The 25,499-nt window shown below is 35.9% G+C and overlaps 2 protein-coding genes across 5 annotated transcripts; one reads left to right on the top strand and one right to left on the bottom strand.

Moving 5' to 3' along the window:
- The first annotated feature begins 2,345 nt into the window (after nt 1–2,345).
- Nucleotides 2,346–5,441, top strand: LOC131166908 (homeobox-leucine zipper protein HAT4). 4 transcript variants are annotated; one of them, XM_058125535.1, is made up of 4 exons: nt 2,346–2,810; nt 2,969–3,306; nt 3,393–3,472; nt 4,686–5,441. In XM_058125535.1, exons 1-4 carry the CDS (start codon nt 2,675–2,677, stop codon nt 5,098–5,100), a joined length of 969 nt encoding a protein of 322 aa, XP_057981518.1. In that variant the 5' UTR covers nt 2,346–2,674; the 3' UTR covers nt 5,101–5,441. The 4 variants fall into 4 exon arrangements, with proteins under 4 accessions (XP_057981518.1, XP_057981519.1, XP_057981520.1 ...); XM_058125536.1 differs by having other exon boundaries at nt 2,357–2,810; nt 2,975–3,306; XM_058125537.1 differs by having other exon boundaries at nt 2,374–2,810; nt 4,710–5,441.
- Nucleotides 5,442–7,218: 1,777 nt separating this feature from the next.
- LOC131166065 (actin-related protein 2/3 complex subunit 5A-like) lies at nt 7,219–21,334 on the bottom strand. The gene is made up of 4 exons (XM_058124298.1): nt 21,026–21,334; nt 20,867–20,939; nt 20,655–20,755; nt 7,219–7,545 (listed from the first exon to the last, which is right to left on the bottom strand). The coding sequence occupies exons 1-4, from the start codon at nt 21,121–21,123 to the stop codon at nt 7,410–7,412; spliced, it is 408 nt and encodes a 135-aa protein (XP_057980281.1). The 5' UTR covers nt 21,124–21,334; the 3' UTR covers nt 7,219–7,409.
- Between the last annotated feature and the right edge of the window lie 4,165 nt (nt 21,335–25,499).

Below are 25,499 nucleotides of genomic sequence, written 5' to 3'. Positions count from 1 at the left end.
CAAAATCAGGGTTCGAAACTGGAGGTTGTAACTTTCAAATTATGATTAGAGTTTTGCATTTAAATAAAATAATTAAATAAATAAAAGACAAACCCATTATTCATGTGGATTATTCGAATTTCTTAAAAGCCTCGGATATTAAACATCACATTGTGACCTTTTTTAGGCCCTTTTAAAATCAGGGCATGCTTTCACAAATGCTGTCATAGGGGTAGCCAACCAAATATCCAATGGGCGGGCCGCTTTCACTCCCTAGGTTTGGTGTCGCACCGTAGTATTTAAAGTGGCGCGATAGTGACTAGAGTTCCCGGGTTATCAAAAATAAAAAATAAAAATAAAAGAACCAAAACCCTAGTCTCCGTCTATCTAATGACCATATTGTTGAGGTTCGAATTCTAATTAATTGGAAGGAAAATAAATAAACCACCGACTCAAGACACATTAGTATCGCAGTGAAACTAGTAATATATCTTTTGAATCGACCAGAAACAATGCACAATGATAATTATGCATACGGGTGTAGGTACATGAATTTAATACCTTCTCTTTACCCTATTAATTGTTTGTCACGAAGTTTTGTGCAATAAATGCAACCTTAAAAATTAAATCTATTGAATATACAGTGAATCAGTCAATCTCTTGTATAATGAGTCAACTATTTGTTTACGTTTCACATTTATTTTATGGCCATATATGTGTAATATATGTCATAGAAAAACCAAGCAAGTAATTAAAAGATGATATGTACCATATTAATTGTCATTAAAACTGTCATTTTGTGTGTGTCCATCGCACAAAAATAAATTCATGGGAACGGTTTCTAGTTTCCCAAAGCTTTTCTAGTAGGGCAGTAAATAGGAGGACCCTTTTACTATACACTCTAATAAATATTATATAATTATAGGGTTTATTTAATTATGAAAAATATGGCAAAATAATGTTTTTATTTTTAGTTTCTAAATTTTAAAACAGAAATTACAAAAAGATAAATCGTGTTTAAATTTTCAAAAATTATGTAAGGAAATATTAGAAATTATGGATTTGGCGGTTTAAATTTGAATTTGTGTGAATTTATTTTACATAAAATTTTATAAGGTAAATTACATCATAAATCTTTTAAAGTTTATTTTGTTTCGCTTTTTAAAGTTTAATAGTAGCTTAGATGAAATGTTTGAACAAAAACTTAGAATAGTCTTATTATAAAATTTTAAAGATGGAATTGTCACATCTTAAACGTCAGAACAGTGGTATATTCGAGTCGAATTGAGTTTATATGATAAAATGCTTGAATTTGAGTCAATTAAAATTTTTAAACTTGAAACTCAACTTATAATCAAATGATATTATAATTGTTGAATTCGAACCTAACTTGACTACAATTCTAAAATTCAAGCTTATTTTAATTTTAAAAATAAGAATAAACGTACATGTAAAATAAATATAATGTATGATAGATATATGTACATAACATTATACTATATCGCTTATATGATATAAAATAATAATTATAAAAGTTTGATTAATCTTGATTAAGCTCGCAAGTAGTGTTGTGTCATTTGATGTCAAATTATCATGTTATTTGAGTAACTTTGAGTTCTACTTGAAATTGAATAGAATCGAGTAAAAATGAATTATGGAATGATTTAAAATTGAATAACTTGTGAATTAGCTTTAATCATTCACAATTCTCTATTCAGAAAGTAAAATGCAATTTAGTGTTTTCCCTAATCAATATTATGTGACTCTTTTCTAAACCTAATCTGCCACGCACTCACACCCTCACGTGTTCCATCCTTTATCGCTGTAACCATCATCATATCTTATGCTCACTTGCTCACATGTTCCCCAAAAGGCAAATCGGAGGGCCCCGCCATGCATCGACTCTTATCATGACCTGATGATGAAGGCGCGTGGGGTATTGCATGTGGGCATTACTTTGATTAATCAAAAATATTTTTTTAGTTCATGCCATTTATGTTGTCCAGTCAAAAGTTAAGCATGAGAAAGCTGCACCCCAAGAGTTTATAGGTAAAACAGAAGAAAGTGTTCCAAACACCCTTTAAACTTTAATCCTTTTATTACATTTAATCCAGTTTTAAAAATTATTGCAACTCGGTTACAAAGTGTGTAAACCTTACTTTGAGTTTTAGATTTCTTTTTTAAGAATTCTCAACTCACATAATCTTCATTAATTCTCTTAATTAAACTCCATATGTTAACTTCCGGATATTTACTGTGATCCATTTCTCATTAAAAGTAATAATAAACTTAGAAAAAGGATTCATTTTGGATAGGAAAGGAGATCAAGAACAAGCCCTAGCTAGATTGGTAAAACCCTAATCAAGGTTGAGTCATGCAAATCAAGCCACCATGATTTAGCCACTTGGGTCCTGACAGAAGTCATGATTGCTCTTGTTCATATATTTCTACTCGCTCTCTCTCCTTTCTTTCTCCTCTGATTGTCTATATATATTTATGCAAGTCCTAGGTGCTTTCCTGTACTGTCATAGCAAAATCTGCAACCTCTCTGCTCCAAAGGCTGCTCTCTCTCTCTCTCTCTCTCTCTCTGCGGATTCCAAATCCAAGAAATCCAGGCAAAACCCTGAAAGGGAACCAGAAAGTTGAATTGTTTTTTGACGAGAGAGTGAGAATTGATTAAATTAGGCAAGAGAAAATGGGTACTGAGCAGAAGGAGGATGGAATGGAGCTGAGCTTGAGCTTGAGCTTGGCCATGGGATCATTGAGGCCGCAGATTACCCATAAACACAAATCACCCAATTGGAACCACCTACTGTTTCATTCACCTCCAGGTTCATTTTCCAATCCCCCCCTCCCTTCATTTTCCTTTCCCGGAAACGGATTCCCAAAATTTTCTCGGGAAAATTTAAAAGCCTAAAAAATCAAATGGTTTAATTTACCTTTTGCTGTAATCGTTGATTAATTAATTTTTTTCTGGGTTCGTTTTAAGTTACAGAGATCGGGAAGAACGATACGGGAGTGCGCCCTCGGGGGATCGACGTGAACCGGTCGCCGCCGCCGCCGCCGGCGGTGGGCAATGCCGACGACGACGCGGGTGTGTCGTCGCCGAAGAGCACGGTGTCGAGCATCAGCGCGAAGAGGGGCGAGAGGGAGGAGACGGAAGCCGAGAGGGCCTCGAGTTCCCCCGCATTATTCGTCGTGGACGGCGAGGACGACGGCGGAGGCGACGGCGGCGGAGAGGAGGCGGTGAAGAAGAAGCTGAGGCTGACGAAGGAGCAGGCGGCGGTGCTGGAGGATACGTTCAAGGAGCACAACACACTGAACGCGGTGAGTGGGAGTGGCATTTTGGTTAATTTAGGGGAGGAGCGAGGGCATTTTGGTAATTATGATTTTTGTGTTTGTGGTCCCTGCAGAGGCAAAAGTCGGCTTTGGCGAAACAGTTGAATCTGAGGGCCAGACAGGTGGAGGTTTGGTTTCAGAATAGGAGGGCAAGGTGAGATATTTCCCACCTGAGTTAAGGGTATTATTGTCAATATAGGATATTTCATACATTATTATTCTAAAATCTAAAATTTGTTTATCAACTTATCATACAAAATTTGGATTTTTTTTTATAGATGAAATAATAAATAAAGTTAAGCAAAATTTAGTTTTGTTCGTAGTAAAATCACTTAAAAATTAACATTGCGTACTTTAAAATTATTTTATATTTATTTTCATTTATCTTTAAATAATTTTTTTACTTTTGATTATGACATTCAATTTAAAATTTGATTTTATGTGAATTTTAAAAAACATAATATAAAATTATATTAAAATTTTTATCAAATCCACAAAAATTTAAATTTAAATACTGAAATTCATGATTCAAATTCTTAAGTTGCATTTGAGAGCATAAGTTTCGACTTTTAAATTTGAATTTGAGTAAAATTGAATAATTTTATTACTTTTTAATTAAATTTATATAAATTTAAATCCAAAATTTTCCTGAATAATAATAATAATAATAACATAAAGCATGCATTTGTGGTATAATTAATGAGAACTTAACTTCAAGTGGATAGAGTGTAAGTTTCCAAATTATTGATCGAGAATATAAAAGGGTCCAAATCTAAGAAGTGAAAATGCATTTAAGACGAAGTTGAACTTTTTTAGGATTAAAGATATTAACATTCTATAAGGTTTGATAAAAAAAACATTTTAGGGACCTGCCGTGAAAAATTTTAGGGACCTGCCATGAAGTTTGTTAAAAAAAAACTCAAATTCCTCTCTTATATTTTGCAATAAGACAAATTTTTTAAGGAAATATCTATTATTTTTACAAATCTTGAAAAAGTTTTTGACATTTTTGAAATCTCAAGCTTGTGTCATTTTTGACAAACCTCAAGTAGGTTTTTGGGATTTTTGAAGAAATTTTTTTTTTTTTTGGGGCCAAATCTAATAAAAAGTGGCTATCCCATTAAAATAATAAAAATAAAAATATTAATTAATAAATTTTTATATTTTTTCATCATTTCAATTTCATTTGAAACTTGAAAAATATTAATTTCTCACTTTAAAATTTTGAAAACATAAAAGTAAAATAATGAAGGAATTTATTTTTTATGTTTGTTTATAAAAGTGGGAAAGACCTCTACCCATTATTGATTTTAATTTGCCTAAACTATTTTAAATAATATTTTATACCAAAATAAATAAATAAAAAGGTTTAAGGATGCGACGGGGTGCAGGACGAAGCTGAAGCAAACGGAGGTAGACTGCGAGTACTTGAGGAAATGCTGCTACAATCTGACGGAGGAGAACCGCCGGCTGCAGAAGGAGGTGCAGCAGCTGCGCGCCATCAAACTCTCCCCCTCCTCCCTTTACAACTGCATCCACCTTCCCCCCACCACCCTCTCCATGTGTCCTTCCTGCGAGCGCCTCTCTCTCTCCTCCTCCTCCTCCTCTTTGTCTTCCCCGGCCGCCGCCGCCGCCTCCGCTGATCTCACTCGCCGCCACCACCACCACCTGGCGGGTCCACACCACTATAGCCGCCCAGTTCCCATCAGATCATGGGAGCCGGCGCCGGCCCCGGGAATGCAGCGTCTTCTGCCGCTCGACGCTCCCGGTCCTCGATCGTGATTTTGATTTCCTGGTAGGGGGGGCATAAGGGGAAATGTGGGATTTGGGACGGGGGTAATTTGGTCAGTAAAAATTAGAGAAGAGGACTTTGATTTCCCGGTAGGGGCAATTTGGGCAATTTATGAGGGAGGGTGGTTGGGATATGGTTTTGGAATTTGGAAGTGTCAACCCTTTTTAGTTTTTGCCGTTATAATATCTATCATCTGATTTATTCAAATCAGCCAATTGAAGCTTGCCAGGTGTTACTCTGCAATGCCGCCATGTGGATTCGATTGGAGGGTAAAAAAGTACTTTACTTAGATGTGAAGGAATTCAATAAACGAGCTTCGAGTTGAATTCAATTTTTGCTTTCGTTGATGAAGTAAATTTAAAGTTTAATTTCATTTAAATGTTCACTATTTATTAATTAATTTTAAAACAATAAACAAGTTTATTCATTTGTAATTTTAACTAATAGTCATCGAATTTCTGCATCTGTAATAAGAATGAGAGATGTTAAATTTTTTAGCATCTTGACGTCAAGTTATAAGATTCGTTTATAGACTGTCACAATAATAGAGATTAAACACTAAGTTTAAAATGGATTAGTGTGGTTCTTCTATGCCTAGAACACTAAAATATCAAGTTGAGAACAGAAAAAGGTACGCCTAAATTCTAACTAGAAGTTTTTTCTACATGATCTTTCTTTATATCATCTACAACCAAGAAAAGAAAGAAAGCTTAGAAGTAGGTCCCTCTCCAGCATTTAATTTAGTATTGGGATAATGTATAAGCGACACAATTTTAGTATAGAATATCTTATCATCCTTCGAAATACCTACTAAACTCCTCTCTTATAGATGAAATGTCCTTTTAGTGTTCAATGTCGGCTATCTTCAAGTTGTGAAAATATGACCGTAAAAGGTTGTCCCTTTTAGTAGTTGCACCCCTTTATCCCTCATTAGCATTAGTAATTAATTAAGCTTTTAGGTTACACTTTTAGGCTTAAGGAAACTTTTCATCTCCCTCACATTAGTGTTATATTTTCCACATCGATAAGTATATATTTTCATTTTATGTTCTATTAAATCATGTCATAAAAAGAAAAAAAAAGTAAAGATGAACAAAAATATGCGATAGGAATTTGAGATAAAATAAAGCAAGCTTGCGATTTGTCCGATCAGGTGAAGTCAAATGCACAAGTCTCCTTTTACCATTCTGAATATTCCTCCTATTTTAATCCAAATAATTCTAAGTCTATCCTTCTTTTTGTTGTCATCGACATGAAATAATTCCATCAGAATGTCTTTCTTCCAACTTTTCTTTTACAGGTGATATACAACCTATACCTAATCTACCAAGAACTTGTTCATTCATTGATTTACTTTTTGAAGTTCAATTAATCCGTCTAAATATTCTTTTTTCAAATTTTTTCTTCTATTATTTCTTAATTGCCCAACATTTTGATCCTAACATATAAATAAATATATACATATATGTGCATATAAACTAGCTCCAATTTAAAATGAGTTCTAAACTAACCTCTTAAATGAGGCTCCTGATGAGCGAAGGAAATAAATAAAATTTGAACTTGTTTATAAGGAAGCTAGCATAATTATATGATCTAGACCCATTAAACAAGTCTATTGGAAAAATAAGCTAATTAAATTGACCTATTCTTAAACTTGACTAGTCTAATCTGATCGAACTCAAGCTTTACTTGTTTACTTTGTGAGCTATAAATCTTAGTCTAACCTTGACTCATTCATACTAATAAATGAGTTTGAAGAGCCACTAAAGCCAAGTGCAATGTAGCTCGCGTACAACCTCTCCTTTGCAACCTACTTTCAGCCAAAACGTCAAGTGAAAGGAGAGGATCCAACCACCCATCTCACTATTTTTGTCCAACCAGGGAGAGTGAATTAGTCAAGGGTGGCCATTGGACATTTCATTCCAGTTGAATTTGAAGTTAGTTCAATCATTGAATTTCAAGTCGTAAGGCCACTCCATCAAAATAACCTATGATGCTATTATCTTGGACTTTACCATGTCACCAAATTGGAGCTACACCATGTTTGGTACGCTAAAATAATGGATTAAGAGTGGACTGGTATGAGAATTTGTATGCAGATCAACATATAAAAGTAAAGTGGTCGATTCTATTTTCATTCGTTGAATTCTTGTACCAAACATTACGTCCAAAGGCTTCTACAAGGATGAACTCTTCATGAAAATCCTTCAATTGTAATAATCAACATTTTGAGGTCATAGCTTGTTTTGAAATGCATGGGAGGGAGGATGCAAGGATATATATATATATTCGACAGGCATCAAACGGTATTCACAGTATCTGCAAGGGAACGCAGTATGCATCCGAGGCCAGCTCTCTCTGTCAATTTTTCATGAATCCGTAGGCACTGATCACATGTGGGCCGATCTCCGGTCGACAAGCCTCTATACAAGTACCTGCAAAATATCATAACAAACTTTATTTCATAAGTCATCCAAAAACTATAAATAATACAAATTACACCAGAATCACCTCACAGAATGCCAGGAAAAATCCATATTTTTGGGAAGAAATTCAAAGAAAAACATAATCAATATCATAATTAGCAATATGACGATCTAGCAATTTTTTTCAATACTATGCTTCAAATGTTATGCTCTATGATAGCTTAACAGTTAACAGGCCTCAACTTTCAGTCCAAACAATCGAATTCATAAAAATAAACATTTTACATCTTCACTAAGGTTTTTATTTTTTAAGTATTTATAAATTTTATTTTTTAATTTATTTACAAATTTTATCTATCCAACCTAGATTAGAAATGTGTGCCAAGATACCAAGCCTGACTCCACTTGATCCTTGCCAGATGTGCTTTATGGTCCCCCATAATATGCTCATTTGGGAACTTACTCCAGCTGTTACAAGAGTCTCTGCTATTTGAACCATGTTCAATAGACTCCTTTGTTCCCCTCATCCCCTTTGTCAGCTGTTTGATCAGGATGCGATTACCGAGGTCCTACTTGGAATGGATGACGGAGCATAGACAGCAAGCAGTTATATGGATACAGTGCTTTACCCGTAGACACTTCTCCAGCTCTCGCAAGAATTGTGTGGGAGTCGTCCTCAGAGGGACTTCCCGAATAACCTTACCAAGGAATTGTAAGAGCACAATGAGGAGACTCTGCAAGGGTACAACTTAATGCAGCTACATAGGAAAAACACAACCTCATCCTGCAAATGGCACTCGGAAGTGTTTTGTTGAAGTGACTATCAATCTCATAACCTATTGTCACGGTTCGCCTCTTTTCACACCGTTGTGAAGGGGCCATGCGGCGCTAGCTAAAGCACTCTTGCTTAACTAGCCAGCCTATCGTTTACCAACATTCATCCACGAAGCACTTTCATTAACATTCAATCAGATAGCAGCGGAAATAGTAATCAATTCATGAAAGCCGTGGCAACCAAGCAGTAAACATTGAAGCAAACGTAATTCATTAACAAATCCTCCGTTGACATGTTGTAATTAGCAAGGGAGGCAAGTAGACTAAGCACGTTGACAATTGCTTGTGAGTTTTACAATGACTGATGAACACTCACCCTCCCCTAAAGAGGTTTTTATGTAATTATCATCCTGACACTAGAAAACATCAAAGTGACCGAAGAGTCATACTGCCTTATTTGGCTTACAAAGACTCTACTAGCAGAAATTAACCCTACACTAGTATTTACATGATGGAAACCCATCCTAAGCACACGAGATAAGCGGTCACAAGCAAGCATAATGCCCTGAACAAGCTTAGCTCGTGACATTCTCCCCCACTTATGCGGTCGACGTCCTCGTAGACTTTTGGCGATAGGTACACTTCACTTTGTCCACGAATGGCTTCAAATCTTCCGCAGAAATCCAGCTGATTTCTTTGTCATCAAGGCACTTCCACTTCACTAGGAACTTCTGCCACTTCTTCCTCGAGGATATGAACTTTCTATCTGCAAGAATCTCTTCAACTTCATGTCTGTCAAGTTGCAATGTCTTCAACTCTGTACTGTTTAACTGACTTCTGCTTAGGTCGTTGGTGTTGGCGTTGAATGGCTTGAGGCAATTGACATGAAACTGCGGTCTTCTCTCCTGATCTGCCCACTTCTTCATCTATTTCGAAGCTTTCTCCAGATAGGCTTGGGCAAAGTCTGCATTTTGTCTCCCTTCACTGGTGAAGATGTACGCCCTAGGACTCTTTCGTTTGTACGGCTCGCCCACTGTGTGAGGTAACAGCGGCAGCTGGCTTGTAACAAGCTCAAAAGGGCTCTTGTTGGTTGTTGAGCGCCTTTGGGCGTTGCCACAGAATGGAGCCACATCAAGTAGTTGCACGCCATTCTTCTGGTTGTCGTTGACACAATGGCACAAGTACTCATCTAGTAGCTTTCTGAATCTCTTCATCTGTCCGTCTGTCTGTCGGTGATAACTCGAAGAGATGTCAATATGTGACCTGAATATCCTGAAAAACTCTGTCAAGAAGTTGTCAGTGAACATTAAATCTTGGTCACAAATAATAACTTGGGGAACACCCCAATGTTTCACAATAGTCACAAGGAACACTTGTGTCGTCCCCTCTGCCGAACAGTACTTTGGTGCGGCCATGAAAGTACCATACTTCTTCCGCTCCCCTTTGTCTTGTTGGCAAGTGAGACAAGTTTTGGTATAATCAACCACATCATCCCGCGTGTGCGGCCAATAATACCTCCCCTGTAGTCCTGTCATTGGAGTCATTCTCCGCGGATATCCCTTAACGAACTTCCTGCAGTATCTAGTAAGGCCAAGAAAGGAACGCAACTCCTTCACTATCGTGGGGATCTTCCGTTCTTGAATCATCCTTACCTTCTCCATACCCCTCGGATACGACCTTGTTCAACCACTTGACCAAGCAATTTGTTGCTCCGCCGAGCGAAAGAGAAATTCTCCTTCTTCAAATCCAGACTGTTTCCCCTCAGCCTGTCGAACACCTTCCGTAGATGCTTTTCATGTTTCCTCTAAAACGACACCGATGCTCCCAACGGTGTTTTGGAAGGGCGAACACATCTCGCTTCCACTTCATCAAGCTGTTTCCCCAAGTCTACTATCTCAAGAGGCGCAATCCGACATGGGCCTTTAGCAGGTGGTTTCACTCCTGATAACAACTCGATCTCTTACTCCACAGTTCGTCGTGAAGGCAAATTTTGAGGCAGCTTATCCGGCAACACCTCCTTATCCTCATCCAACACCGCTTGGATGGTCGTAGGCTCCAGCTCTTGGCCTTCTTCTTTGTCTACCACCACTATGGCTAGACGTGTTTGCTCACCTTGATCCAATCCTTCATTAAGTTGTATGGCTGAAAGGGACTTCCCGTCATCTCCTTTCGTTGCAACGACTTGCACCATGCACGAGTGATCTCCCATCAGACACAGGGAACCAGCCGAAGGCATCAGCACTGCCCTCGTCCCCATTAGGAACTCCATTCCTAGAATGACCAGATAGTCATCCAATGGCACCGCTGTGAAATTCGCATGACCTTCCCACTGTCCAAGCTTTATAGCCACTTGCTTGGCTACTCCCAGAGTATGCTGGGCTACAGAGTTAACTGCTTTCATGCAACCTGTATCCTTCTCTAAGGATAAGTTGAGTCTCCATGCTTCCACCTGCGAAACAAAATTATGAGTAACTCCCGTATCCACCATAGCACGAGTACTCTTTCCATTTATCCTCAAGTCCACAAACATTAACCCTCTTGCTCGTGTAACTTTCGGTGTTTTTGTCTGCTTTTCCAATGCGTTCACCAACCGCACTGAACCCACCCTCAGGGAATCATCCTTTTCCCCATCGTCTTCCACTGCTTGTTCTACAATGGATGCCTGTAAGGCATTAAGTGATGCTTTGTGAGGGCACTCAAAAACTCTATGAGGATCTCGACACAAGAAACACTCAATTTTACTCTTCCCCTTTCCATTGGGTGTGTTGAACCCGTGAGACGACGAAGCTTCCTGTGAGATTGATGATTTCGAGTCGGCTCCTCCACTCTTGGGTTTGCCATTCTTGAAAGACTTTCCACTGTTTCCTTCTCTGCCAAACCGTTTGGACGAAGCGGTCTCATCACCAGCGTAGTCTGTCAAGCGTTCTGCAGCCACTTGTGCAGTTGACAAGTCTTGAACCCTTTGCCTATGAAGTTCAGTTCTTGCCCATGGTTTCATCCCCTCAAGAAAATAGAACAACTTGTCCTTCTCCGACATATCCCGAATATCCAACATTAAAGTAGAAAATTGTTTCACATATTCACTGATTGACCCCGTATGCTTGAGATATCTCAGTTTTCTCCTTGCATTATACTCAACGTTCTTAGGAAAGAATTGGGCCTTGAGTTCTCTCTTCAAGTCTGCCCAACTATCAATTAAACAGCTTCCATTTTCAATTTCTCTGTACTTGGTAAGCCACCACAGTTTGGCATCACCAACCAAGTACATGGTTGCAGTATCCACCTTTACCTGTTCTGAGGCCATCATCACAACGCGAAAGTACTGCTCCACATCAAACAAGAAGTTCTCTAACTCCTTGGCATCTCGGGCACCCCCATACGTCCTGGGTTCTGGCACCTTGGTCTTGCTAACTCCCGGAGTGTTGGAGTTCCCCATAGCAAGAACCATCACATTTACCTTTGCATCTAGATCTGCCATCCGGGCTTGCAAAGTTTCCACAGTGTGGCGAAAGTCCTTTGACATGTCGCCTATCAAACCTGCTTGATGTTTTTGTGATCCCATCACTTCATCAACAAGTTCTCTCATCTGGGCCACCTCCGCGGCCATAGTGTTGGTTGTTTCCTCAACCTGTGCTTCCAGCATGCTGATCCTCTCAGCATTGTTTGGTGCCATGGTCACTTACCAAAGCTTCCTAAATCCAACAACGAAGGCAATCGAATTCACGTAGCAACTCAACTTTGGGCTCTCACCAAGTGTCACCGACTTGGCTCTGATACCAAATGTCACGGTCCGCCTCTTTTCACACCGTTGTGAAGGGGCCATGCGGCGCTAGCTAAAGCACTCTTGCTTAACTAGCCAGCCTATCGTTTACCAACATTCATCCACGAAACACTTTCATTAACATTCAATCAGATAGTAGCGAAAATAGCAATCAATTCATGAAAGCCGTGGCAACCAAGCGGTAAACATTGAAGCAAACGTAATTCATTAACAAATCCTCCGTCGACATGTTGTACTTAGCGAGGGAGGCAAGTAGGCTAAGCACGTTGACAATTGCTAGTGAGTTTTACAATGACTGATGAACACTCACCCTCTCCTAAAGAGGTTTTTATGTAATTATCATCCTGACACTAGGAAACATCAAAGTGACCGAGGAGTCATACTGCCTTATTTGACTTACAAAGACTCTACTAGCAGAAATTAACCCTACACTAGTATTTACATGATGGAAACCCATCCTAAGCACACGAGATAAGCGGTCACAAGCAAGCATAATGCCCTAAACAAACTTAGCTCGTGACTCATAACCTATTTGTGCTCCTTCAGAAAGCTTTCAAACAGGACGTAGAGTTTGTTCCCAACCATCCAAATCAATCTCTACAATGATGAGGTGATGATAGTACCAAAGAAACTAAGAAGCAATAAGCATGATACCAAGACTAAATATTTATTCTTTCCACAGAAATAGACATTGGGACCTTAATTAAAGGGATCCAGTTTAGTGCCTCCAAAGAGAACAGCAACAGGGTTATGTATCAGAATGAAGGCTAATCTGATATCCCATTGTATTGGAAGACTTACCAAGTGACAAAGGGGCTAGTCTCAGCCTCACATTCTTGAAGCCCATTGCCAAGACAGGCTTTTTCAGGTATTACTGTTAAAAATAATAACAATATAATAACATAAAGGACAAGGTTTTAGCCCTTCAATTTCAATCAGGTATTCTGAATTTTGAAAAGCTTCAAAAAGGACAAGAAAAAGAATGCACAAATAAGGGCAATAAATCCTCAAATTCAATTGAAAATTCTATCAGTTGTTTAAATATATAACAAATGGGTCCCAATTTATTAATTGTGTAGATGTGGATCTGTTATGACTCATGAGAAATCTAATAAGCAAAAAAAATGCTGTTTAAGAAATTTAGGCAGGCAAGGATCACATATTTCTTTAAGTAGCTCATGTTCTCCACAAGAAAATCATCTCACTGTTTTCTTGTGAATTTTCTTTTGCATTCCATGTATTTCAAGTTGATCTAATAAAACATAACAATTTTCAGTCCACTCCAAACATCTCTTCCCTTGAACTCAAACTATCCTGCGAAAAATGACGAATAACACATTTCCCTACGCTACTAAAGTTTATATAGGTGGATTATCTTCACCTTCCCTTGAGTGAGAAAATGCACATTTTCGAATTCAGGAAAACTGCATCACATATGTCAATTTTATCATAACGATGGTACATGATTACCTGAAATGCACATACATTGTTCCATATGCTTAGAATGAAAATACATTTTTGTGGAACACGTTCCTTTACACATTCACCCCCCCCCCCCCCCCCCAATATTCCCAGGTGGGAATCAGGAGCTGCTAAAAAAAAAAATGAAGTTACTTTTTTTTTATTTAGTTAACAGGCAGCTACTTCCCCTCTTCAGCAGATATTTCAAGGCATCAAAGACCTACTCCCATTTCATCTGGCTACCTAAATTTCCACTCCTCACTCCACCGAACCATGATAAATTTTTAACTAAAGCCACCGAGCAATTACTTCATCATGGGAGCAACAGTTTCATTTGCCATGATCCCAACACAAAGATCACATATGCCCATATATGTTGTCTCCAATGAAAATGTTACTGGCATCTGCATCCCAGTTCTGCTGACCCAATGAACTTAAAATCCATCCATCAATCAAAACTCAATAGATACACATGGGGGCACATCTATATTTCCCACATCTGAAGCTTGGCCAGAACTAGGTGTCCCCTGTATCTCTTGTCTACTAATACCTGTCATCAACAGCCAGGAGAATTTTTGTAGGTTCCAACCATAAAAAATAGCAGGCACCGATGACAACTGCCAAAGATAAAAACTGTTTTGACCTGTGAAACTTTGTTTGCAGTTGATTGACTTGATTCCATTTGTTATTGTTTATTAACATCAAATAGATGTGACAAATGAAGACCTACACCGCATACTAATAACTCCTGAGTATCATTCCTCAGTCGTCCAACCCAAATCCTACCTGCAGTATTTGTGGATCTCCTGATGGATCAAAGAAAATCCTAGTGCATAATCTAAAAAATTCTGTTTGCACTGCTGGTTTTCTTCAAAGTTCTCATGATCACTACATGATTCTGACATAATTTAACCGTTCGTTTGTGCTAACAATATGATCATATCTTTAGTATGGACGCTAGTGTTTGTGCTGGACATGGCGACTTTGCTAATACATTGCCAATACTCCCAGCAGCTGCCTACAATTTTAAAGCATACTTTCAATTTCAGAGTCTCAGACACTTCAAAACCTTTCTCATGCTCTTTTTGCACAAAACCCATTGGGTTAGGACTTTGGTTTACTTTGTTAATAGAAGACTATAATTGACGTAGGGCGATCAGGAGAGATGGAGAAGACAAGGTAGGGCATGGTTTTTAATAGCAGGAGCAGATGTGCCATAGCATAACGGTAATGGGTGTAACAGGACACAGGAAGCGGGAGACGCGAATGTCACGTAGCATAAAGCATGTGTAATGGTAGTCAATTTTTCAAAGCGCAAACATCCTTATCTATATTTGTACAGTTGCATGTTTTAAGCCCTTAACCGTCATAAAAATATTATTAATGAATCTTCTTTAGTAAGGTTAAAATTTGGATCCATTAGTTCAACTTACTAATATTGTTTTGATGTATTTTGGATCCTTTAGTTCAACTTACAAATGTTGTTTAGCAAGGTAATAAAATTTTCCATTGGTTTTAAATTGCAATTGACAGAAATAATTAAAAAAAACCAAAATACATCAGCTTATTATTATATACTCCATTAATCTATTAGGCACATAAAACATACAATAGATTAAACCAATTCTATTTTTTTTAGTTAATGTAACAAAGATCTAATAAATTTAGATCAACAAGTTATACTATATAAGCTAACCTTTAAAATTAAAATATTATAATTATAATTTATTATTAAAAAATAAAAGTATTAGCGACTTGAACAAGACAAAAACAAAAAAGAAAATAATGAAGTAAGTTGAATAATGTAGAAAAAGAAATATCAAATTACTAATATTTTCAAAATGAATAATTTTTAAAATAAAACATTATTTAAATCAAATTGTTAATTAATGCATGGTTAGTGAATGTCACCAAAAAAAAAAAAAAATCAGTGTCAATATCATCCTCATTGTAATCTTCACCCTTCTCTTCAGATAGCTAAATCAATTGATTTACAAAGGAAAAAATGAGAAGAAAATAAAAAAATAAAATAAAAATATTTTTTTTGCCGCAATAGTCCTGTAGCAACTATAGCAGACCAGTGCCATCCTGTAACAATAGCTGTCTATAATAGCCACGTTTTGTTTACAGCAATTTAGCAGTGTGTAACGACCATTATTTAAACTGATGAGGGTGAGAAGAAAACAAAAGGAGAGAAAAAGAGAAAGAGAAAGAGAAAAACCCAGAGGAAGAGGTTGCTCTCTTTCGTACCAAATTCAAACTCTGTCAACTCCACTTCAATTCATGCACTCAATGCTAGGAAACACGGACACTTCTGAAACCCTGAAGTGTTGATGTCTGACACATGCCTGATACCGACACTTGCCTGACAGGCTGACACTCGCTGACATGTATCCAGCACGTGCTGAAAATTATTTTATTTTGTTTTATTTTTGGACACAACTGCAACACTTTCCACACTTCCTGACATGGCAAAGAGTCAAAGACAATGTGGGACACTTCTTTCAATGAAATGCTGTGTTTTGTTGCCCCCTTTAATTCTGTTTACTTTGGAGAAGTTAAGAGACTGAGAGTCAAGAAGTTCTTTAACATTGTAGTAGTTGGGAGTCCTAGCTCTAGACTACACTAGCCTCGTAGAGCAACCTCCCAGCCGCCAGAATTCCCACCTCTGTCTCTCTGTCTCTAAAGCCATTGCCAATTTGCCACTCTCTGTTAATCACCCTTTTCTTAGAAAAACAAAAAAAAATCTTGACGAGCCATGCTCATTGGCCGCCATTAGTGCCTTGTCATTGAACCAATATTGAATGTAGATGATGATTGTACAAGTGTAGTTTGTAAAAGGTGTAATTGACGATTTTGCATGAATGGTGCTTATATTTCATTTTAAATCAAAATCACCATAATATTTGTCATCTAAAAGGAAAAACATGCCAATATATATATATATATATATATATATATATATTAATTTAAGTAACCCTGCCGCGTTATATGCTCAATTTTTTCAAAAATTGTCATATCGCCGTGTTAATATCGTGTTGTATCTGTGTATTATGTCAGTATCGGTGCTTCCTAGAATCATATGCTTGCAAATGAAGAGAATAAATTTAGGACACCACTTTCCTAAAAAACATAAAACCCAAGAATATAATAGCATAATAAAATACTAATAGAGAAATGCTAAGAAAATAAAATTCATAAAATAATAGAAATTACAATGATGTCCTAAAATTGAGGCTTTAATTCCAAATGCCTTAATCTTGCTGCTGCAGGATCTCTTTACGTTCCCACCATTTTCTATTGTTCAAACAGACACCTCATCAAGCTTTAAAGGGCATGAGAATGAGAGACACCATGGTTTTTACACAAATGTTGGGATTGCCAAATCTTTACAGCAAAGAATAAAAAGAAGCCTTGAAATTATATTTTTCTATTGAGGCAAAGAATTTCTGAACAATATTTAGGTCATTCGTTATCACTCGATCAGTTTTTTTTCCAAGAATCTTAAGCATCTTCCTCTTAAAATTCATCGTGTTCTTTTCTTATTTTTGTGATTTCTTCAAGCTTCTTAAACAATATTATCCTAGTCTTCATTGTGCTTCTATGATGATGCTAGCAAACTTCTCTGCAACTCTGTCCTCAAAAGTCATATAGGAACTATATTTTTTACATCAAATTAAATAAAAATGGAGTAAATACACAATTTGATAGGGTCCTCATTCTATGTTTGACTCACAGTTAATAGAAAATGCTAACACCCTAGCAAACCATGAATTGATACAAACGTTCCAAAACATAGTAGATTTTCATTCAAGAACACAAAGTATAAAATCCAAAGTTTTAATTCAATATTTCCACATAACATATTTTGTGTTTGTTAAAGAGGAGAATAACTGCATCATGATTTTTTTTAGTCACTATTGATATATTTCACAAAAGAAAATCTCCAAGATTTAGAAACACCTCAACATAGTTGCTAAAATATACAAGTTCCATAATATATTTTTCACCTAGTTATCTATACAAGTATACCACTAACATCCACAAAATGCTAACACTCCAGTGAACCACAAACAGGTACAAATGTTCCAAAACATGGTACATTTTTATTCTAAATCTAACAATCCAAAGTTTTAATTCAATATTTTTCCACGTAAAATATTTTTCATTAGTCAAAGTGGAAAAAGTGTCGCATTATAATTCTACTTCTAGTCATTATCAATCTATTCCATTAAAGAAATGTCTTCTAGATTTAGAAACACTTCATCGTCCTTTCCCAAATATACATGTGCCATATCATATTTTTTTAATCAATATGCCAATATAAATATAGCCCTAATGTTCCACACTTTAGAGCATGTGCTATACCACGATCTCACTCCCACTCCACGAACTAGAATGTTCGGTATTCTAAGTAACATTCCACATTTTAGAGCATGTTCATACGATGATGTGGCTATTCCCATTCTAGAACATTCTGCATTCTAGGTGACATTGCAACTCTGACTATTAGAGTAGTGTTTTTCACCTAGGGAAACCTAAAGGGAGAGGAATGTGGCTTGGCTTGCAAATTTAATTTATAAACTTCATGTAATTGATCTGATTTGATTGGGTACATATTCTCTGAGAGCGCAGCAAACTTCATATGGAAAAGCCAAGGACCTTCATAATCGTCAGTTGCGTGAGAATATGATCATCAATCGTTGGCCCCTCATGAGAGTTAGGGGAACTTGAACCAAAGCCTTTCTTGAGGTTTGAGGGCCCTAAAAGTGGAAAGGTAATCGGAGGGAAAAGGGAAAGTGCTTCTCTAGTTATGGGGATCAACATATTGGTTGGGTTGGGAAAGGGGCAATTTTTTCACACTGTTTGACACCCTAAATGGAAAATATTGGCTCCTCCATAACTAAGCGACCCTTAAACCGAAGCTGAAAACGGCTGGGTTGGATTGGGTTTGTTTAGTTGTCTTGATCAGTTTGATGCCCACCATAATAGGTGAAGGTCCCTGAGTTCAATCCTGCTCCCTTCATCTCCCAACTAAAACCTAAAATTTTGGTGATCATTCAAACTTTCAAGATGTTGCCATAAATCAAGTAAATTACTAAACTAGAAAAAAGAAAAAAAAAGGATTCATATAGCCCACAAAGTGGGACTTCAGGCTTTATTGTTAATCTTCTTGTTGTTACTACCCTTGGTGGATTTTATTTTATTTAGCTATTTTTTTTTTGGGGGGGGGGGGGGGGGGTGGTGTTGTCAAGGTTGGGGGTGGGGGTTTACACATCCTAACACTCAACTTCAGACAATTTCTGTGAAAATTCTCAATCTATTTTTGATAAGTTCTATTTAGTGGTTTTTATATCACTTAATTAGTTAAGTGGAACTAGAGGATATAACTAACTTTTTTGTCCCCTTCAGTCCAACTTATTGGATCGTTGATGTCGCTTGGCTAGATGCCCTAAATTCTTCTTGTATTATATCCTATTGATTGATGCCATGGGGTATCCTTAATTTATAGGAAGTGTAGAACCATCAGAATATCTCCAATGCATGGTGTCAACCTAAATGGCTTCACAAACTCCCCTAAGACCTTGGGATATATACTTTTGAAAAAAAAAAAAGACCATAGAATTTATGTAGAATCTTCTAGTTCTACATCACATCGCTAATGAAACTGGAGCAATCATAAACTCCAAGAGCTTCCTGTAAAACATCTCAAATGCAGTTATTTTTAACATAATCGCAACAATACATTGAACAACTTTCTTATCAGCAAATCAATACCATCAATGTGAGGGCATGTGAGTAATGCCCTTGAACCACTGGATCTTTTATTTCCAGGTGATGCACCACTAGATACAATGGATCATGCCTTTTACCATCAATTATATCTTATAAATGTGTAATTAGAATATACCCAGGGCAAGCCCAAATAATGCTTATTTTTTAACTGCATATTACTCCATTTTTACAATTTTGTATTTTCAAATATATCTATCTAAACCTGTGTTTCAAAATTTATTCTGAAAGAAAGGCATCTTCTCCCAGTAATTGTAGTTGGAATAAAAATAGAAATGAGATGGTGAAGCAATTCCCTGTTGTTCATCAACTTCATGCAAAAATCATCTGATGTCGCTGAGAGAGTTGGAGTGTATTCCCTAAATTTTCAATGCATTGAATATATTTCAATGTTGGCAAAGGTGAGACGAGGGCCAAAGGAGCCAACTTATTCTTGAGTTTGGTTCCATAAATTAGCTTAAATATTTAAGAAGGGGCCTCTAAATGATTATGCCATGCCTTACTCATGATTGCAGGAAAATTGAAGAACAAATGATAATAAGACCACACAATCCATATGGAACAAAATGATTACCATGTCCATTACACCATGCATGTATCACTGCTGATGAACTACTGCTTTATATCAAATGTAGCTCATTCCATGTCAAAGCATAGTGAGTCAGAAACAGATGCAAGCTTCATAGATTCGCTGCATTAGCAGGAACCAGATACTTCATAATGTGAAATTAAGTGGAAAGATATGAGAACCGTTTCTCAGAAATCCAAAAAAGAGTCTCGTAAGGTCATCCCAACAGTTAAGAATCAGGACTTTCAGGATAGAGATCATAGGTTCAAATCTTGGGAGAGTGGGAAGCAGTATGGGATGGGAGACCCGCCTTCCTTTTGTTTAGCCCAAGGCCGGTGTAGGCCTCCAATGGAACCAAGAAAAAAATTCCAACAAAAAACTTTGGAGCATCAATGGCAAGTTGGCAACCCGCAATGAAGGGGACAAATAAATACACCATTCAAAATTTCAGGAATTACTCTCCATTTAATCATAAATAAAAAGTTTTGCTAAATTTTTCAAGGAAAAATAACAGTTATGGAAGTATGGAACGGGCATATCATTGATCATGGAAAAAATAAATAACGTGCCATCACTAGATTCGAATCCAACAAAATCAACATAATTCTCAGTTACTTGTTCAAAAGGGAAGTTCAGACAGAAACTTCAGTAAATATTCATACGCAAATGAATTTTTTTTTTCAAAAAAAAGAACAATAAAAATCAGTATGACGTACATAAGAACTGAAAATGAGGACTCACTTCATAAGAATATCGTAGTACTCAGGGTCCAAGGAAGAGAACATCCCGTCCACATCCTTTATAGCCATTATTGCTCTGTGTACCACTATCCAATTTGCTGACTGCAATACCCAATTATCAAATCAAACCTCCTTCATTTCCACAAGAAATATAATTTGAGCGAGAGAGAGAGAGAGAGAGAGAGAGAGAGGGGGGGGGGGGGGGGAGAGAACATTGCATCGTTCGTCTCGGGTGTTGGGCGGCGCGCCCTCAAGAGCAGTTTTAAGAGCTTCGACTGGTTTGGACCTAAAGGAAAGAATCGAATTAGGGTTTTAGATAGAAAGGATACTAGAGAATTTCTGAACTTTGTAGAGATGGTATTGGAACACTACTGTTTGAGTAAGCTTTCGATCTTTCGAGACTTGTGCTCGATTCTAGTGATTATGGCCTCCGCATTGTCCGCTCCCACGTATTCGTCGTGCCCTGCCATTATCTCTCTAAGATTTTCTTCCCAGGAAAACACTTCGCCGAGAAATTGTGTCACCGGCTGCGGCGCAGGAAAATTGAAATTGTCGCTACGGCTCTCCTTAGTTGGTGGATCGCATTATTTTTTGCGCTGACACACCGTTTATGTTTTGTTAAGGATGTATTTGTTGCCCCGCGGGGAAAGACATCAGAAAGGGCATCAAAGGTTCAAATCTAAGTACATATATTTATGTAACCAACGGTATCTATAGTGTTTTTTAGTTTTTGATATCGCCGGGTGTCCTCAGCTAGCATCTACCAGATTATCCTGGGATGCAACACAGTCAAGACTATTCCCGCGCCCCGTGATACCGGCCCCACAGCACCACGAGGGTGTAAATTCAGGAATCCAGGGAAAACTCGAACCCGGGAGGCGTAAAGGCTGACTTCGTGAGAGACACACCCAGCGGACGAGTTTACCACCTGAGCCATGCCCTGAGGACACCAACGGTATCTCTAGTTGATGATATTGTGGATGGTAGTGAAAATCTATCTCATAAATCGGATTGACTAAATGTCCAATTGATGTATAGAAATTGTATCCGCATTCAAAACTTTGTCCTGATCAGCGAGATCTGGAGGCAGAGGACGCTGATACATAAGTTTGGTATTACACCAGGAGGTTCGAAGGACTCGTTGATGGTTGAAGTTCCTATATAATCAAAAAGAAAAAAAAATGTTGTATTTATTTGATGATTAAAAGTATGTTGTTGTTAAACTTTTTTGTTTATATTATTAGTTTTCAGTTGTTTGAAAAATTGAAAATGGGATTTTATAATTTTTAGCTAATTGACAGCCTATTTTCAAAAATTTTAATATTTAAAAATAATTTTTTAAAATTAAATTATTTATTTATATATTTTTAAATTAAAAGTCAAAATTAAATAATCATGAGTTTGAACATAATTAAAATAAATATATACATAAATTTTAAAAAATAATAATAAAGCTAATTACAAAATACTTTTACTATTTTTTAATTTTTATATTCAAAAAAAAATTTATTGTAAAGTAAAATTTGAAAGTAAAATATTTAAGGAAAATAATTATAATTATTTTTATTTTTATTCATTTTTTAAATGTGTATTATTTGTATTTTTATTATTTTAACCATATTTTTATAATAGTATTAGATTTAAAAATGAAAATGAATATTTATTAAATAAGTTTTTAATTATATTAGTTTTATAAATGTTAATCAAACATGTTGCCGATTTTTAGTTATAAATATGTTAACTATATATGTTTTGCACGTTAAATGAACTAAAAAGATGGACCATGCTTTGCAGCAGGATAATATAAAAATAAAATAAAAATATATTAAATAAGTGAAAAAAATAAATCTAAATAGTAAGACCAATGTTAACAATACAAAAATATTTGCTGTGGAAAAATATAAAAGAAAAAAAATACATATGAAATAAGTTTAAAAAGTCAATCTAAATATTAAGACTAATGTTAACAATACAAAACTTTAACAATATATAATTATAACATGAAACTTGAATGTATATAAAATCTTACTATTAGTAGAGCTGTATAGGAAAATCATATCTTGAATAGACAATTTCGTTAAACAATACCTTTAAAACACATATAGCACAAAAAATATTTAAGTATAATTTTATTGTATGTCTTTAGTGAGATTAATTGTCAACTAAATCACGATGAAAATATATCAACCTAACTTCCTTGGTCACAGAAAAACTTAGAAAATAAAAAATTATAACAATATATTATTTTAGCATGGAACTAAATATTACATTGATACACATAGAATAATTAAAATTAAGTTTATACTTTTAGTATATGTAAATATAAACAAATAATAAAGATAGTAGAAATTAATAATTTTAATTAATTTTATAATATAAACGTATTAAAAAAGAAAGTGATGGAAAGTTGTTGAGTTTGGATTATTTTTCAAAAAAAATGTTTAGTAAAATTCATTAATGTTGGAATTTTTAAATTTTGTCTATAAAAAGAGAAAATATATTTGAAAATAATTTTTTAAAAAAATTAATGGAATGAGATATAAATTTAGTGGGACCTGCGTGGGATCAAAGGAAAAGAAAAAAAATTAAAAATAAAAATAAAAATTAGAGGAGCCCACATGGGGCCCTTGCTAAGAGAGAGAGAGAGGAGGGGGAAAGAAATAAGAAAGGGGAAAAAAAAAGTGGGGGTGCAAAAGACATTCACATCTCTTGAGGTTTGGCAAAAATACAGGGACCTCCTTCGAAATTTCAACAAATTCCATTGATCTTCCTTGATGTTTCAAGAATTCTAGATATTTTCTCTGAGATTTATTAAAAAGACACAAACTCATTTTGAATTTTGCTAAAAGATAAGTTTTTTTGAGTGAAGGTTTGTGTTTTTTTTACCAAACCTGCGGGAGGTTTGTGTTATTTTTGAAAACTCATGTGAGGTCAATGTCTTTTGCTCTAAAAAGATACGGAGCCCATGTGAACCCCGCTTCAACCACAACAATGTTTTATTTTTTTTAAATAGTGGGGCCTGCACAAGGGCCCCCTATGCTGTAAAAGGCAAACCAAAAAAAAAAAAACTCAGTGCAAGGTGTCTGCGTTGGGTAAAAAAAAATTTTAAAAAATAGTGGGGTACATATGGGGCCCCCTCTACTATAAAAGACATAAGCAAGAAAAAAGGGTTGAATATTTGAGCTCAAAAATCAAGAAATAGAGAGAAAAGAGAGGGGGGAAATGAAAATATAAAAGAAAAGGGGAAAAATAAAAATGAAAATGAAAATATAAAAGAAAAAGGGAAAAATAAAAAGAAAAATCAAGTAAAAGAAACTTAGTGGCAACACATGTCTTGCCAAGGTTCAATTTTAATGTATAGTGTAGATGTAATATTTCGTTGCAACATAGAAAATAAATGTAATGAAAACTTGAATGTAAAATATAGTTAAATTTGTTAGCCTAACATGACTTACTAATCTTGTTTTGATGATAACAAATCAAATGTTATTTAACATGTTTTGTTGTGAGTAAAAATACTTTAGGAAACAAGTGTTTTAAGCTCAAGTTCAAGTATAAGCAAAACTCCTTGCAAGACTTCATGTGAAAGGAATATGAAAACTAAAAAATTATGAGAGCATGAATACCAAAGGAATTGATGAAAGCTTAGAGATTTGAAGCTCAAAGACAAAAATGACTCAGTAAATAACAAGCATGATGACTCCAAAACTTAGAATGTGTTTAAAGTCTTAAGAGAGTTTCTATGTAAGTACTTCATTCAAATGATGATTTGATTGATTTTGAAGCTCATTGGGAAATTTATTGAGTTAGAGATCAAATTTTGAAAAACCCCAGAAAATTCTTTTCAAAAGTCTTAAAATATTTTGTGAAAAGCAAAAGAGCAAAATAAATTTGGAGATAAGTTGAAAAATCAGTTGGTAGTCTTTTTAGGCGACTGACAAGAACTTCCTAGGCGACTAACTAATAAAATACCTGATTTTGAAACAACCCGGAGGACCCAAGCGACTGACTCGTGATTTCCCAATCAACTGACTCCTTCTATATTTGAAAATCTCTGTGTTATAATGTTTCCAAGCGACTGACTCCTACTTTCCCAGTTGATTGACTCTTTCAAATTTTTAATTTTAAACATAACGAGAACTTTCCAAATTTGACCTTTTGAATTCTAAACGTTATGTAAACTTGGGAAACACTCCAAGTCACTTGAGGAATACAAAATACTCTTGAATAAACATCTATAAATACCTCCCCAAGGTTAAGGATTCAAAAACACCAAGCAAATATAGCATTCAAGCTCTCTTGTTCTCAAAACTCTCAAAGATCTCTTGTGCAATCAAATTCTAAATTGCTTTACTGAGGTTTGCTAGGAATCTCTCACAAAATTCTGAGCATACTCTGAATTCTTTCAATTAAGAAAGAAAACTCACGGTGATATACTTCTAAAGACTTCAAACTCTTTCAGTTATTATTTTGAATTGAAGTATATTTTAGTACTGAATTATTGTACTAATCTGCTATTGTTGAGAGCGTCTTTGTACACCAAAACTTGTTCTTGTTTTGTAGACGGTTCAGGTTCTTGAATTGTTGTTGGATCAAGTGTGGGGTATCATTTGGAGAGGCGTACTCTAGCCTATTGAAGGAGAGATTGTAAGGTTGCTCCTACCCATAAAGGAGTGGTTATAGTAGAATCCTTAGGTGGTGTTGCCTAAGGCGAGGACGTAGTCGGGCATAGCTGAATCTCGCAAAAACTCTCGTCTCACTCTCTTCACTACTCTCATTTAAATTTCTGCTCATATTAACTATGTGGTTGGATTTTAATTTTTCAGTCATACTAAGTGTACTGGAT

The sequence above is a fragment of the Malania oleifera genome, chromosome 10 (genome assembly GCF_029873635.1).
Source record: "Malania oleifera isolate guangnan ecotype guangnan chromosome 10, ASM2987363v1, whole genome shotgun sequence".
Lineage (NCBI taxonomy): Eukaryota > Viridiplantae > Streptophyta > Magnoliopsida > Santalales > Ximeniaceae > Malania > Malania oleifera.
Note: the sequence above shows the minus strand (reverse complement) of the source record. Positions and strands in the feature narration are given on the sequence as shown.

What these genes read in the sequence shown, in the direction of transcription:
- LOC131166065 (XM_058124298.1), bottom strand. Translation starts at nt 21,123, where the DNA reads ATGGCAGGGCACGACGAATACGTGGGAGCGGACAATGCGGAGGCCATA. An exon ending in CCCGAGACGAACGATGCAAT is followed by an intron (nt 20,756 to 20,866) that starts GTTCTCTCCCCC and finishes TGGGTATTGCAG; the next exon opens with TCAGCAAATTGGATAGTGGT. An exon ending in TACTACGATATTCTTATGAA is followed by an intron (nt 7,546 to 20,654) that starts GTGAGTCCTCAT and finishes GATATTTTGCAG; the next exon opens with GTACTTGTATAGAGGCTTGT.
- LOC131166908 (XM_058125535.1), top strand. Translation starts at nt 2,675, where the DNA reads ATGGGTACTGAGCAGAAGGAGGATGGAATGGAGCTGAGCTTGAGCTTG. An exon ending in ACTGTTTCATTCACCTCCAG is followed by an intron (nt 2,811 to 2,968) that starts GTTCATTTTCCA and finishes GTTCGTTTTAAG; the next exon opens with TTACAGAGATCGGGAAGAAC. An exon ending in TTTCAGAATAGGAGGGCAAG is followed by an intron (nt 3,473 to 4,685) that starts GTGAGATATTTC and finishes ATAAATAAAAAG; the next exon opens with GTTTAAGGATGCGACGGGGT.